The sequence below is a fragment of the Hydra viridissima genome, unplaced genomic scaffold (assembly GCF_058129835.1).
Source record: "Hydra viridissima isolate aposymbiotic clone 2 unplaced genomic scaffold, HvirCarnegie_v1 scaffold_20, whole genome shotgun sequence".
NCBI lineage: Eukaryota > Metazoa > Cnidaria > Hydrozoa > Anthoathecata > Hydridae > Hydra > Hydra viridissima.
The window spans coordinates 1,065,001-1,082,268 of NW_028324319.1; the positions used below are offsets into that span (position 1 = coordinate 1,065,001).

A 17,268-nucleotide genomic window follows, 5' to 3' on the forward strand; every position below is an offset into this window, starting at 1 on the left:
ATACTGTTGAACGACCCAGACCAAAAAGGTTGCTTATGGTTCGAATATCAGAAGACCCAGAAAAAAAATACAAAGTTACTGCAACTTTCTGCTCAACTGAAACACTCTTTCTATAGTTAGTGTCTTTTGTTTTTACATATATTGTTAATTCTGAACATAAGTATAGAAATGCTTCTTTTGTCATTCTGGTATTTGCAACCCAGTCAGATTCTGACCAATACTTATTCATGTTATCAAAATAAAACTGCTGAGATCTCGATTTCTTCCAAACAAACCGAGGTCTTGAGATATAGCTGAATAAAATTTGATTTATCAATTCCAAATGAAAGTAACTTCTATGGCGTCGTCTTCTGCAATACTGCAGAACATTAACTTTAGTTAGGAAAATCGATATCTCTTGATTTCGTAAACTTTCCATTTTGTTTTTGTTTTTAAAAAATATTTCAAAGTAGACGTGACCGAAGTATTGTATAAAAAAATTTTTGCTTGAGCTAGCAAATGTAAGTTTTATTCGGTTTCGTAAAAATGAACCAGATTTATTCTGGTGTGACAAGGATAATAGTTGAAAAAGGTTTCAACTGAACCCCGTTTTAAAAGCGAGTGTTATTAAAACTCGGTTTTGTTGGTGTGAATGGGGTATTAAACGAATGTTTACATTAAACTTAGTTTTATTTATCTTGAAGATTGATATTTAAAATTCACTTAAACACATAAACTTCTTCTAAGCTAAACTTTACATAAACTTTATACTTTGTCCAATAGATTTAAATCAGGGTTACAGATAACCATCAGGAATTATTCACTGAATCAGCAAAGCTTTTCGAGCTTTTTTTGGACGACCTGGCTTTCTTTTTTGGTGCATTTGAATATTTTTGGCTTCAGGAGGTGGATTGTACAATTTCAAACGTATTGCTACTCCTACTGAATGCTTACAGGAGTAATTTTTGAAGAAATGAGGACAAGTACATTTTGCATCTTGCCAACTGTCATCTTTCATCTGAACCACCCAAATTCCAAATTGGTTCTTAACAAATTCATCGAAAGTGGCATCATTTTGATTTTTGTAGATCAAAATGTCTTCTTTTTTAATTACATTTTGCTCCCCACTTGGTATGTAATAAAAATTTTCTGCTTCTTTATTTTCTGTAAGAATTTCTTTCTTGGATTTTACCCATTGGTATGCTGATGTCTTGGTAGCCAAACTGATTGTTGTTGTTTTTGAAAACAACTTCAGATTATTTTTGTAACCAAAAGACCAGTTTTCAATTATCTGCAAAGCAACAACTTTGAACTTGCTGATAGGAAATCGTTCATGAAAGGTGTGCTCATCTTTAATTACTCTATTACATGACTCAAGACAGTTGTTAGTGGTTGGGGTGAAATGCCTATAGCCCTCATACCAATTGGAGTTAGTGTTAACCCACTCTGTTTTGAAGTAAAGTAAAAACAAATGTTCTTGGTCATCCCACTTTTTAAAAAACAGATTGATGGCAATTAAGAAAGATTCTGGGCTTGATAACTTTTGTAATGTTTCAATATCTGTCAAAATTGATGTTCTGTTCTCTATTTTCACCATGGATTTAATTTTCTGTGAAACATTTCGGTACATGTGTGCCCAACACATCACAATTTTTTGTTCTTCACCAAAAACTAACTTAAAAGCATTTTGAATGGATTGAGCAGCATCAGAAACCAAAACCTCAGGAGTCATAACAACTTCAAAAATATTTTGGACACCTTTTCTCAATGCTTCAAATAAAAATGTAAAATCTGCAGTTTTTTCAGACATACAAACTCCTATGCCAAAATGATGAAAATGGCGGTCAGAATCAGATGTACCAACAACAAAAACTGGATAGCCTTGCCAAATGAGTTTGTAAGTAGCATCAGCATGGATGATCTTTGCATCTTTGGCAAGACTAAGCAAATGTTTGGTTGAAGCAAAGAATCTGAAAAGGAACTCTTCATCATATGTCACTGTATAGGACACAATAAATGCTGTATGTTCATCTTTTGGCACTGAAGAGTTTTCAATAAACCACTTTTCCAATTCACCTAGACCGATGTTAGTGACTCCAAACTTTTTCTTTCTCAATTTTGCAAGGTTTCATTTGCAAATCAAAAAGTCTGTTGATTTCTAACTGAACTTTTTCAGAAAGTTTACCTCCCCTTTTAGTCTCAATAGAATCATGTGTGTGTTGTGAAGTTGTTCTGTATAATAATACATTAGATGAGAAACTGTCATACAAAAGATAAATGCTTGCAGCACATTGAGTTCCTTTAACTTTCACAAGATTACATCGGTAGTAGTCTTTTTGACCTTCTTCAGTTTTGTTTCGAAAATCAAAACTCCAATTTTTTTCTTTGTTCAAAAATTCTTTGACTTCATTTAAATTTTCTAATTTGCAGTGAAGTTCCCATTGCTTGTAGGTTTTTTTTTTTTTTTGGAGAACAAGGTAGTGAATCAGCTTCACTTTCTGATGAGTATTGAGGAATGGAATTCATAATGTATTATGATTAAAAGAAATCTGAATATTGCTCTAATAATTGAAAAAAATCTTACATGAAAGTAAAATGATGTAGCTAGCTGCTACTGCTACTGTTACTGCTACTGCTGTTACTACTACTACTACTACTACTACTACTACTGTTGCTGCTGCTGCACTTGCTACTACTACTACTACTACTACTACTGCTATTACTACAACTAGATTTTTATATATATATATATATATATATATATATATATATATATATATATATATATATATATATATATATATATATATATATATGAAATTTATTTTACTAGAACTAATATTAAATTACTGGAAAAAAAGTATTATCTACTGGAAATAAAATTAATTACTGGCGGTTTATTTACTTACCGGAGATTAATTATTTTCTACTGAAAATAATATTTTTTTACTGGAATTTGTAGAAAGTGAAACCGGGAAAAAAGCTATTTTTTACTGGTGATTTAAATTGTCGCGATTTCAGTTTAGTGCACAATAATCATTTAATGCATATCTAAGATAAATTGAATCTAGTTTTGTTTAATTACTTGTTAAAATACTAAAAATAATGTTGTATAATTAGAACAATTTAAGAAAGTAAAAATTCTTTTAGAAATGGCTAGAACATTTTTATTTATATTTATGCAATTAAAGATTGAACTAATTATAATTTTGATGAATGCCATGAAATATATAAAAATTAATTACTCAAAGATTTCTTCTTCTATAGTTTCTAGAGCTTCAAGCTCATCTAGTTTTTTCCGTTTTATTTCAGAGGCAATTTTGACAACAGATGTAAAATGACCAGGTTGAACAGATTTAAGATGTGTGCGTAGAGAAGAAGTATTATATCCTGCCTGACGAATATTTTTACCACAATATTTGCATTTAGCAAGTGCTTCTTTCTTAACTTTGTCAACTGAAATACGTTCAAAATGCATCCACAGTGGCCTTGTTTCCATTTTTAGATTATTAACTGTTTTTCAAAAATTATAATTTCACAATAATTTGGTTTGACCGGAACTTTTGTTGTTCAAGGTTTTCTAATAGGAATGGGTCAGGCTTACACCCAAGCTCAAAACTCAGGCCCGAGCCCACGCGGGCCTGATTTTTAGCTAAGGCTTAAAAAAACCGAAAAAAATGAAACTTACAAGGGAAAAAAAACAAAAATATATGTTTTTTTTTGGTTTAGAAAAGCCCAACTAAGCCCCCACCGAGGCCCGAGTCAGGCCTCAAAAGCCAAGCCCGCAGTCTTCAGTCCGAGCCCGCAGTCTTCAGCCCAAGCCCGACCCGAGCCTGCAAATTGTAGGCCCGACCCAGGCCTATAATTTCTAATGAAATACCTTGGTTAAATTTGCACCAATGTCAAATCTGCCATAATCATTCGGTAGTAAGAGTTTGGATAGTTTTAGCATTTTTATCCATTTCCGATGATATTAAATTCCCAAAAAATACCAAAAAAAGTCAAACTTTTTTGTGTTGTTGTTGAAACTTAACTTGTTTAAACAATGAAATGAAAATAGTCGTTTTTGATCGCGAAAACGAAAAAAACGATCAAAAACGAAACAATTGTTGGACCCTTAATAATTTACAATTTAAATAAATGTAATGATCATGCTGGTAAAAACTACCAGTATTATCATCACAATTATTTAATAAAATCATAAAAATTACATACTGTTAGACTCCTGTAACACCTTTGTTTGGTTATTGATAGCTGCAACTGAAACAAATGCAGAAAAACGTATGCAAATACTTATGAATTAAATAGACTACAAAAACAACAAAGTTGAAATTGATCAGTTTTAAGAATATATGATATTACCTATGAAGCTAGAGCATAACATAGCACTAATCTTAGGGTGTGAAACTAAAATTAAATGTCTCCTTTTATGAAATTATTGTTCATTTAAAAGGAATATTATAAAAAACAAATACCAATACTAAAAGTTGGTAGTTTATAATGTAAGTTTATCTATAAGAAGTAGCTCTAACTGAAAATATAATAACCACAACTTTTGGAAAGAACTCAAATAGACAATATCCATAAGACTAAAATATGTCATGAAAAAATATCTTAGCACTGTCATCTTTAAATATGGTGTCAGGAGAAACACCATTCCAAGTGTACTTCTCCAGATCTTTCATTTTGGTTTTTAAATCCTTTTCAGATCCCCTCGCACAAAGCTTGACTTCATAGTTAATGTTATTGATTTTTAAAGTTATAACATCGCCCTTAAATGAAGAAAAAGAACAAAGATATTATGATTGCTTTTGTGCATCAAATAATAAGAAAAAGTAGAAAAACAAGCATACTTTCTTCAGCCATATTCTCTTATAAAGAGGTATTGATCTCATAACTGTAGAGCTAAAGTAAACAGGCTCTATGAACTCTTTCAGCCCTAAGAACCAAAAAAGGAGGAAGTTGGTTGACCCTTCTTGACCCAGGTATATATTCATAAGAATTGCTTTTTTGCTAAAAATTACAATAAAAAAAAGTTCTTTAACAAGCGACTTTATCACAGGCAGTTACATGAACATATATGTATGTTATAACCTTACAAAAAACAACCAGTCTAAATTGTCATTAGTAAACATTTAAACAAATATTCATTAGGATGACAAACAAATTCAAATTATAAAACAATAATATTAAAATGTATAATTAATTAAATTAAAGTATAAAATAATCGTGTTCAAATACTAAATTAATCGTGTACAAATAGGTGTTATAAGTTTCATATTGTAATTTATATATTCAAAAAGGTACAAATTAATCATGTTTAAATAAACATATAATAGGAACAACGATATGTAAATTAACCTTATTAGGCACAGGGAATAACAGGCATCTAGTGATAAGTGATGCAATAGGAATTGAATGAACCTCCTCTGTTTCCATTACACTAATAAAAGACTCAGAAATATAAGAGCAAATTATTATTTCTGCAGGTGATAGATCAACAAAATTGAAAAGATAAATTGCAGTATTTACAGGTTTTAAAACAGAAACTAAAAATGACAAAATTTTGCCATACCTAAAATAATTATGTTCACAATTCTGCACAATATAGCTAACTAAAGAGCATCTTTTGGTATACTGTAATGAATGATAGCATTGATTATTGATTATAACTCTATGTGCATTGTAAATCTGAGTTTCATTGTATGACAAAGAAGTCAAGTTTATTACATTCATTAACTTAGTTAAAAGAGATGGAGAAAGATTTGCATTATTTATGTAGGATGATATTGATTTTACTAATGCAATCTTTGAACAAATTTGTAAAAAGTGACCTTTAGTACCTTTCATATAAGTTTTCATTAAATGATTTTTTGACTCAAAACTAAACATGCAAGAATAATAAAGAGCACCAAACTTTGAAATTTGCCAAGGATTATGCGATAATAAGTGTACATTTATTGTCGCAAAATTAGAAAGATAAAAAAAACTCATATGTCAATTAAAATACTGAACACAGGTTTCCAACCTATCGATCAAATTCCGTGAATTTACATTAATAGCAAAATAACATGACATAATGAGAAACATAAAATGAATGCAATGACCTTGAGGCGATATGAAATAAAAGTAAGGGAACAGAATAATAAGCAAGTATATTTTTGAAGTCATGTGCTTTCCACATTTTGAAATCAGTTAAAGATGGAGACCTTGAAAAATCATGTGGTGTAATGATATAGTTTGCAAGCATGTTTTAAAAATGTGGATATTAACTCTGCCCTAAAAAAAAATGGTTTAGTACGGTATTTAGGGTCAAAAAAATCAGCTGAATAAAGTTGAAGTTATATTTTCATACAACAAATGCATGCCATCAACTAAAATATTATATGGGACTGAAATATAATCTGTCAGTGAACACTGACCTTTAATTCCAAAAATAGGTTTCTTAACCTGTGTAATAGAGTTTGATTTACTTACTAATAATGGGCTACAACTAAATTCAAATGATATAATAATAACTGCAGGTTCATATGGGTACACTTGTGCTTTGCCTCTACCAGATTCGACGCGTCTTCCAGGATGTTTACGAAACATGCATCCAAATTCTCCATTGAGCTGCACAACATTCAAAAAATGTGCTTGAACATTTTTAAATCAAATACAGCAGTATAGGGATGGATAATCACAGTCAACCCAGATGGAAGATTAATTTCTTGTCTAAATCTGAACTTTTCAAAAATAGAGGGCATCAAAGAATCCCAATTAGGTTTGCCAGTGCATCTGCAAATGACTAAAAACAAAGAATTTATATACGAGACCTAATATTGTTTAGCAAGTCTAGTAGAATTGCCTGCAATGGCCAAAATGACGATTTCTTTTTAAAATAAGGGTTTGCACCATCTGCAGATATAAGTAAATGTAAATTTAAAATATCAGATGTTAATGTTAGAGCCAAACTTATAACATTTGCAGCACTAACTAGTTCTTGTCGGTATTGAATAATCATAAGCTTATAAACACTTAAAATTAGATCTAACTGCATATGTAGATTAAACACTACAAATTTATCTGTACGGTTAGGTTCTGTAGGTATTGGTAGATCAAACATTGAAGAATAATCATACACATTTTTTTTAACAAAACTTTTAATAGACTTCCATGATGTAGGAATATTCCCAATAATGAATGCAATCTAAAAAATGAATATAAAATATATACTATATGTCGATCTAATATTTAAATGCATACTACAAGTTGATCAAGCAAAAAAAAAAAAAAATGATTCTTCGAAAATGTGAAATACTTTTATCAATTGAAAATAGCATAGAAGTTAATTTCAAATATATTTTATAAAGGGTGTTTTTTTTAGAGGTATAGAACTTTAAGTTGGCATTACTGTTCAAGATGGCGACCGATTTAACAGGTGACAAGTGATTTATTCTCAGTTTGGTTTGGCAATTCATCATGAATAGACTCACGCCTGAAAAACGCTTGCAAATAGTTCAATTTTATTTCGAAAATAATGGTTCTCTGCGGAATACGTATCGCGCTCTACGTCCATTTTATCCTCGACAAAATCATCCATCAGAGCAGTTAATTCGATTAACCATGGAACGTTTTTGCACCACGTTTACTCTGATTGATAACTCGCATCCCCAGAGACGCCGTACGGTGCGTACAGAAGAAGCTATTGCTACTGTAGAGCGTAGCATTGCGGAAGACCCGAATGAGTCTATCCGCCATCGAGCACAGGAATTGGATCTGTGTCCATCCACTGTATGGAAGATTTTGCGGAAGAATCTTGGTATGCGTGCTTACAAAATCCAACTCGTGCAAGAATTGAAGCCAAACGATCATCAAGCAAGGCGTAGATTCGTCGAATGGGTCCAAAACGAGATTGCCGTTGTTCCCGATTTTCATAAGCGAATTTTCTTTAGCGATGAAGCGCACTTCTGGTTGAATGGTTACGTCAACAAACAAAACTGCCGCATTTGGAGTGAAGATAAGCCTCAAGTGTATGTCAAAACACAGTTTCATCCAGAAAAAATGACTGTTTGGTGCGCTTTATGGGCTGGTGGAATCATTGGTCCGTACTTCTTCAAAAATGATGATGGCCAGAACGTTACAGTCAATGGTGATAGGTATAGAGCCATGATTACAAACTTTTTCATTCCTGAATTGAACAACCATGATGTCCAGGAGCTGTGGTTTCAACAAGATGGCGCAACATGTTACACAGCTCGTGCCACAATCGATTTATTGAAAGACACGTTTGGTGACCGCCTAATTTCACGTTTTGGACCTGTGAATTGGCCTCCAAGATCTTGTGATTTAACACCGCTAGACTACTTTCTGTGGGGCTATGTAAAGTCATTGGTCTATGCGGATAAGCCACAAACGCTTGACCATTTGGAAGATAACATTCGCCGTGTTATTGCCGATATACGGCCACAAATGTTGGAAAAAGTCATCGAAAATTGGACGTCCAGATTGGACTACATCCGAGCCAGCCGTGGCGGTCATATGCCAGAAATTATATTTAAAATGTAATGCCACAAGATTATCTTTCTAATAAAAAAAAATTCTTGTCAATCGAATAATCCATCGTTGTGTATTGCAATTTAAAGTTCTATACCTCTAAAAAAAACACCCTTTATAAGAATCTTCTTTACTTTTGAAATTATAAATACCATCATATATTTCAATAATTCATAAATGTGCACTTTGTAGCATTTTTTATAATACCTATAAAAAATTGTCAGCATGTTTAGATTATGGCAGACATGCTACATATTTCCTGCTAGATAAATAATTAAGTATTCCTCACTACTATATAGCTACACCTTCTCTTATAGTACACTTTTAAAAATTCGCACACCAAAGAATTTATATTAAATGTAAACATTTAGCAATTTGAATTATTTATGGAATCAACTGACATGTATTATTGATTAATTACTTTACATCTAAATTTAAAGGGAACGAATAAGGTCATTGTTTCTATCGTTTGTATTAAAACCATCAACACATGCTGTGGTTTTGATTCTGATAGCCATAGTAATTCTCTTCTGCTTTGTAGACTCAAGAACTCAGTGAAAAATAACATTTATTTATTTACATGTTATCATAACATGTAAATAAAGGAATATTATTTTTCCTCTAAATTCTTGAGTGTATAAAGCAGAAGAGAATTGTAAGAATATAATAATTATGTTAACATATTTTTACAAATCCTTACATTGCTACCTATACATTTTTGTATATATTTTATTTTTATACATTGGAAATTGAAGAACAACCACCAACTGATCTACCTGGTAATTGTAGTGCTGGTAGACTAACAGCACTACAATTTACAAAAATGTAAAACATACTATTTAGATAATAAACAGGGTTTGTATACCTGAAACATTTTAATCACTCCTTCAATTGAACTGTTGCTAATGCCGGGCTGAACTGCATAAAGTGCAATCGAGGCATTAAAAAGAGCTCTGCTTCAAAATTATATTTGGAGTCAAAATATTACTGTTAATATCAGCAGCTCTGCTTCAAAATTATATTTTGGAGTCAAAATATTACTGTTAATGAGTTTAATTAGTTTATTTAGAAATGGTAATATTAAAATGTAATGAAAAGTTAAAACTTTAAATTAAAAAAACAACTTTAAATTAAAAAAAAAAAACGAAATTAATTGCAGATATTTTAACAACAACAGATCAAATTTTTTTCTAAACAAATTTATGATAGCTTTAAATTACTTTAAATTAAAAAAAACAACTTTAAATTAAAAAAAAAAAACGAAATTAATTGCAGATATTTTAACAACAACAGATCAAATTTTTTTCTAAACAAATTTATGACAACTTTAAATTAAAAAAAAAAAACGAAATTAATTGCAGATATTTTAACAACAACAGATCAAATTTTTTTCTAAACAAATTTATGACAACTTTAAATTAAAAAAAAAAAACGAAATTAATTGCAGATATTTTAACAACAACAGATCAAATTTTTTTCTAAACAAATTTATGATAGCTTTTAAGCTTAATGCAGGTTCGTTATTAGATCTTGGTTTAATTTGTGCACAAAAGTTCCTTAAAAATATATTTGCAAGTGCGTTGCAATGTTTTTGATAAACTTCAAAATAGTAAAATTCAGAAACCAGCAAAAAGATATCACTTAAGGACTTACGACAAACTTTATCTTTTATCGAATAGAAAAAGACAAAGCAAAAAATAACCCATTAGTAAACATTGTCTGGTGGAATTTTAAGACCACCACGATCTATAGACTTGAGGTACTCACCAAACTTTTCATAATAAAGTAATGTTTGATTGAACTATTATCATAAGAATACATAGTTTGGAAACACGAACCGTTTCTATTGTTTTTCGATTTTAACTTGATAACTGAACAACGACCCGGCGAACCTGCATAAGTTAAAAAAATGGCATCTTTTAACAGCGATTTCGAGACAAATAGTGATTTAGAATGTTTGTTTGACGTGGTTGAAGGAGGATTTTTGAACAATGACATTAACATAGTTACAGATATAGATTCTATTGTTTCTGATATCGATATTTATAGAGTTAATGTCGAACAACATGCATGCAGTCAGTATCCTAAAGCTTACAAAGCAATTAGAGGTTTAAAGAGACACATTGCATCGAAGCATATTTTAGAGAGTTTTGAAATAGGTTCTTCCAAAATGTATAATACGGAGAACTCTTCTGATAGATTGTCACCACTAAAGCTGAAAAGCATATTTGAAGAATGTGGAAGTTTTTTGCAAATGGACATGTGTTTGCCATTTGAAATTAGAAAACAGTTCTCATGCAAGAAATTTAGTTATTTAATAGATGATGCTGAAAATATTTGGCAAAAGTTAAAACCTATCAGATTTTAATGTAATTGCAATAGCTTCTAAGCCCATTGAGAGACTAAATGTATGATTTATTTTATCAAGATTATTATGGATTGTTGAGCGAATATCTGTTAGCTTCACACTTCAGCGATCCAACTTTGACTAATACACTACTCACTGAAATGTCTTCTCTTATATTAAACAATCTTTCTGATATAAAACCAAATACTATTGAATCTGTAAATACAACTCAGGAAATTACTGATGTAGAGAAAAAGAGTTTACAATATCTTGTTGGATATATTTTTCAGAGAGTTTATACTAAATTTAAAAGTAGTTATGGGTTTAAATTACAGGGTGACCACAAAGTATCCGCACAGATAAAGAGCTTAATAAAAAGCATGTAGAAAGTATTTGGAACACAAATTTTATTTTAAAACATTTATTGAACTATAACAATTATGATTCAAAGATTGAATTCGAATTTTCCTCCATCAGCAAAATAACAGGCCTGTAGGCGTCTCGGGAATGCTTCGACGGTGGCGAGCAAGTAGGCAGGGTCCAGAGAATCCCAAGCTTTCAGTAGTGATTTTTTTAAACTTTCAATATTTTTATGCGGCTTTTGGCATGCCTTTCCTTCTAGGACGCTCCAGACTGAGAAATCCATCGGGTTAAGATCGGGGCTCGATGGTGGCCATTGAGAAAAGTTGATAAAATCAGGAAAAGTTGCCGCACAAAAATCCTGAACTGTCTTCTTTTTATGGGCTGGAGCTCCATCTTGCATGAACGTCCAAATACGATTTCCAAGTTCTTTTTGAGCCCAAGGAACAATTTCTTTCTTGAGCATATCCAAATAATTGTCACCGTTGACCTTTATACCTTGTGGAACAAATATGAGCGGTGTCTTAACATGAGCCGTTATCCCGGCGAATACCATAACTGAAGCAGGATGAGAACTGCGTGAAACCGAGACATTTGGTTGAGATTTTGCCCAAACTCGATCGTTCTGCTTATTAAGAATGCTTTCCACTGTAAAAATCTTTTCGTCAGTGAACAAGATGTTGCGATAATCAATTCCGTTGAAACGGTGCAGAAGTCCAAGAGAACGGTCTTTACGTTTGACTTTAGCTGCTTGAGAAAGAAGTTGCGACTTGTTCTTCTTGTATGGTTTGAGCTTAAGCTTCTTTTTGATTATCTTTGCCATTGAAGTTCGTTTTATCCCCATTTTCTTTGCGAGACCTCGAGCAGATTGATTGGGGTTCAAACGCAGGCGATCGCGTACCTTTTTCACATTGCTCGCAGTGATCACTGTTCGAGGTCTTCCGGATTTTGGATGATTAGAACTTGTTCCCAACTCGTCAAAGCGTTTAATTGTGTCGTAAATTGTCCGTCTTGGCGCATGTAAACGGTTCTGAATGTAGCTCGCTGAGTAGCCTTTTTTGTGAAACTCGATGATAGATTGACGATAAGGAGAAACGCGCACCATTCTAAAAAAACCAATTGAACATAGTTTACAAAGTATATAAAGTAAAGTAAATAAAGTTTATGACATAATATTAACCAAAAACAACAAATAAATAAGAAAATACATAAGTGCTTTTATGCTTATATTTTCACAAGATGAAACCGTCTCGTGTGCGGATACTTTGTGGTCACCCTGTAAAAAATTTAAAAGGGTTATGGAAGATGATACTCAGAATGTGCTGCAGGGTTATGGAAGATGATACTTTTAAATATTAGAGATAGAGGGGGTTTGTGGAAAGTAAACAATAAAATTCAAGATCTTTCTCTGATATGCGAGAATATTTTTCGAAGACAAACAACACAACTTTTTTCAAAACTAGACCCTGAAGTTCTAATCGAGTACATGTTGACAAATTATATTGTTTTATCGTTTTATAAACAAGTTTGCAATGATCCAGAATCAACTGAATCTAGTAAGAATTTGCTAGAGCACTTAATTACACTAGCAAAAAGCAACCCGTAATACGGGTTATCGTCGTTCTGTTACTTAATTTATAGTGGCTGTTTTCCACAATTTAAAGTTGCGAAACCTTATCTAATACCCAATTAGAAAAACGCCTTCAAATTGAAAAAATTAAACCATCTGTATGCGGAGGTAAAATAATTTACCAATTACTTAACATTGAGTAATTTACAACCGATGTAGGTCATATCAGTGTAAGGCAGAAACATTTTCCTCGACATTGCTAAGTTCAAAACAATACGTTTTTAGCTACTGACACAAAATAATAACACTTCGTCATGCTTTAAATTGACGAAAGAGTAAAGCTAAGTTCTTGTAATATTTTTTATAACATGAACTTTGATTAATAAGATTTATATGAAGCGAAGGTAAATTATACATGAATTATTAATCTTTTGGTATTAATAAGATTTATATGAAGCGAAGGTAAATTATACATGAATTATTAATCTTTTGGTATCCCCTTGATACATGTTTCTTTAAAAAAAGGAAATTGACTTTAAAACGTTAAATACACACAGCTAAATAAATTTGTTAAAAATAACTGATCATTTGACCATAACTATATATGGCACTAATCTGACCATTTTTATATATGCCCTCTTTGTTTCAAAAGTTTTTAGTAAAGGACCTCTCTTCCCCGTTTTTGCCTTAATGGTGGTCAGGAGAATAGAGTTACTTTTATTAAGAGTAATCAAGTTTTTGATGGAGACCTTTTACCAGAATAATAAAATGTAAAACAATGATTTATATGTATAAGAATTTTTTCCTTTTAATATATATAAGAATTAAACATATAAAAGAATTTTTTCTTTCCTCAAAAGTGTTGCAAATGCAAACTAAGCTAATTAATTAGTTAAACACCTTACAAAATTTAAGTAACTCGATATTTGACAAATGCGCAAAACAACAATATTCACTCCCCGTTTAAAAAGATCCCCTAAGTTACGTACAACAAATTATTAGGCATAAAATAGAGAAAATTTAAAAAAAATTAAAATAATGGCATATATTTATATCATTTTAACTGACAGAAGTTTACAATAAAAGGTAATTAGGTTTTTTTTTTTGTAAATCGTATAATTGCGTCAATCGTAAATCTTTAAAAAAAAAACACCACATAAAAACTGAAAATCGATTTACCTATTTATAGTAACCTATTTTGACATGGCAGTTAATATAAACATTTATCGAAAATGTATCTATAAAATCTGTTTCGAAGTGCAAAAGGATTAACAATACTAATATATAAAAAAAAAAAAAAATCAAATTAAGATATAAACTGCATTTTTAGCATAATGTTGTCTTGGCTTTTAGTAAATAAATAAAATCAGTAAGTTCCAACAATGAAACTACCTATTATTCATTTTTAACAATAGACACCAACGTGAAGGTAAGCCAAGCAGTCTATCAGCACAAAACATCACACCAATAACACATAACAATAGAATATTTACACCCTTGATCCTAAAATCCAGCGAAAATAATAAACCAAATTAAAATATCAAAGGCAAAATAAGAAAACCAATTTAAAGTTAACTATATTTATCTTTTTACTCAACATGTACCTACATAAAAGTATATTTGTTTTTATGTTCAATATTAGTTATTCAATTACTTCAAATTTAGGACATTACAACACCCTAGATTTAAAGATCAAGGTTGCATACTCTCCCATACACATTTCGCTAAACATTAACAGACATTATTGTGTTACCAGAATAGTTAAAAAAGGCTAGACAATCAGAAAGGCTAGAATCAATCTTGCTCAACATAATGCCAATTCATACCACTTTGAAAACATGGAAACAACATAATTTAAACATATATACAGCTATAAACAAATATGGTTTCATTTAACACATTTAAACATTATAACACATATAAACATATTAAATGACAGGTATATTTATCAAAAACTATGAAAAAAAATATTAAAATAATAAAAACAATATAACATTATTTGTGTAACACTTTTTACCTACCATACCTTGAATGAGATGTTTATCAATTTTGAAAAACAAACTATTAAATGCTCTAGTTCCTGAACATGCAATATATAGTTGACCATGAGAGAAACACGGTTTTTTGAGATATACCCCAACTCTATCAAATGTTTGACCTTGACTTTTATTAATTGTCATTGAATAAGCCAATCTGACAGGAAACTGACAACGCTTCAGAACAAAAGGTTAATTAGAATCTGATGGAGCCAACTGAATTCGAGGAACAAAAACCCATTTACCATCAGAAACACCTGTCTAAACCTCTGTATCAATTTAATAATTTTGAAGATGTATCAATATAATAATTTTGAAGAGCACAACTTTCACTCGAGTACCATAGCATAACCCAGCTTTGAGATCTAAATTTTTGAGTAGCATAATTACACAACCAATTTTCAATGTTAAACAATGAGGTAGCATACCTGAAGGAGTTAAGCTGTTCAAAAACTCAACAGGAAAATTATTTCTTTCATTAATGTCATCAATATCAATTTGATCAGCACAATAAATTTTGACCTCTAATATTCTCTAATAATGCACTGATTTGGTATTTCAATGCATCCTTTAAAAGGATCCTCCTCTTTGACAGATATTGTTCCATTCCCAAGTTTTAGTAGCCATTGGGAAAATTCACCTTCCCCATCTTGTACTCTCATATTTTCAGCTAATGCAAACTTCTGCACCCATTGCCAATGTAAAGAACATTTTACACACAATTCTACTATTTCAACTGGTTTTGTTTATACACAATTCTACTATTTCAGTTGTTGAACATTTTCATCAAAGTTTTCTAGATTTAAGCCTATAAACTCATCAATAACAGGCAGATTGTAATCAGCCAGCATTTTACCATTTTGATTAATAATCTTTTCAATTTGATGAAGAGTAGCTCGCTCAGCTATTAGAAATGGGATTGAGCGGTGAATGAAATCTTCCATCATAAAAGCTTTGCATGTATTCCAGAGATGTAAAGGATTGTCAAATTCACAAAAGGTCAAAATAATTGAAAACAACTGTCTAATTTGCTTTGGCATACGTGTTAAAACCGCCTCAGAAAGAGTATTCTGCCATTCAGTGTCATCTTGCAACAAACCTTTCAAAACACATGCTTCACAAAACGTTTCAAGAACAATACCATTAACAGTACGCACATCCTCCCAAGATATTGCTCCTTTTGGTTGCAAAAGTAACAGTTTTAGAAAAAACAATTCTCCAGTTGGATTAACTTTATACATTCTTACTATCACCTTATTACCACCTCTTTGTCTAACCTTCCATTTACAATGTTTATCATCAAATATAAAGTAATAAGGAATGTCTACATAGGAATAGCAATGTGCTCTTTCATTTTCAGTATTTAACTTAAACCATGCTGTTAGGTGCGTATCACGTTGAGCTGCACGATCTAAAGCCATTTGTTCTGCTCCTTCTCTAAAATACAATAACTGATTTTCAGGTAGATGTTTACCAAGTCACAGCACTTTAAAAACACAGAAACAACATAATATAAGTATATGTACCAACTATAAACACAATAAATGTGTTTAAATATGTATATAAGGTTAAATATATTCCTTATATACATATTTAAACACATTTTTAAAACAATTATAAAACACATATGAACACATACACAAACAATAAAAAAACACTTTACATTATTATAAAAACACATCGATAAAATAACTATAAAGCACTTATTACCACATACACATACATATCAAAAAAGCTTATATGTAAACAATAAACATGTGCAAACAAAAATTTTAAAAATGACGCCAGAAAATTTAAAAAGATACAAAAAATATATTTACAAATAATACTCTTTACCTTCTTTTTTTTTTTTCATAAGAACTGTAACCCTCATAACAAAATTTAACCTTTACATATAATTAAATTCCAAAAGAAAAAAAGTTTTAACTCGCTTCATGGATCTTTCTCCAATGGCCGCGTGTATTTTGAGAACGCGCTCTTTTAAAGCCTAGTAACTAATGACGAAACGACGTTAAAAATTAAACGTTAAACGTTAAACGTTTCTGTACAAATTATATTAAGATTATTTATATGAGTTTGTTCATTTTCTTATGCCAAAGATGCTATTGAAAAAAATAACATGAGAAAGAAAACCTGCAAGACTCGTTTATTGCGATGCAAAATAATAAAAGCAAGTGAAGGAAATTCACATAAATATTGGCTATTAAATTAACATAAAAGACTATTTTCATAGCCACATCTTTTTAAAACATTAATGGCATAAAACTACTTTAATTCTGTTTAAAATTTTACTTAATAGTTACTTAATTTATTAAGATGGTACTTCAATGAACTTTATTTTAGCTTTTTGTTGTAAATCTCATAGTAAATTCAGGGTTATGATCAATTGCTTAATTATATATATATATATATATATATATATACACACATCACACTGA

General features: G+C 30.8%; 1 protein-coding gene and 2 pseudogenes across 1 annotated transcript; 1 reads left to right on the forward strand and 2 right to left on the reverse strand.

Annotated features, from left to right (window-relative positions):
* Positions 1-6,797: 6,797 nt before the first annotated feature.
* Positions 6,798-10,233, reverse strand: LOC149876483 (uncharacterized; annotated as a pseudogene).
* A 193-nt stretch (positions 10,234-10,426) lies between these two features.
* On the forward strand, positions 10,427-17,042 carry LOC149876484 (uncharacterized; annotated as a pseudogene).
* LOC149876485 (uncharacterized) lies at positions 15,447-16,254 on the reverse strand. Its single transcript, XM_090075342.1, has one exon. It carries the CDS (start codon positions 16,249-16,251, stop codon positions 15,592-15,594), a length of 660 nt encoding a protein of 219 aa, XP_089931468.1. The 5' UTR covers positions 16,252-16,254; the 3' UTR covers positions 15,447-15,591.
* Positions 17,043-17,268: the final 226 nt, after the last annotated feature.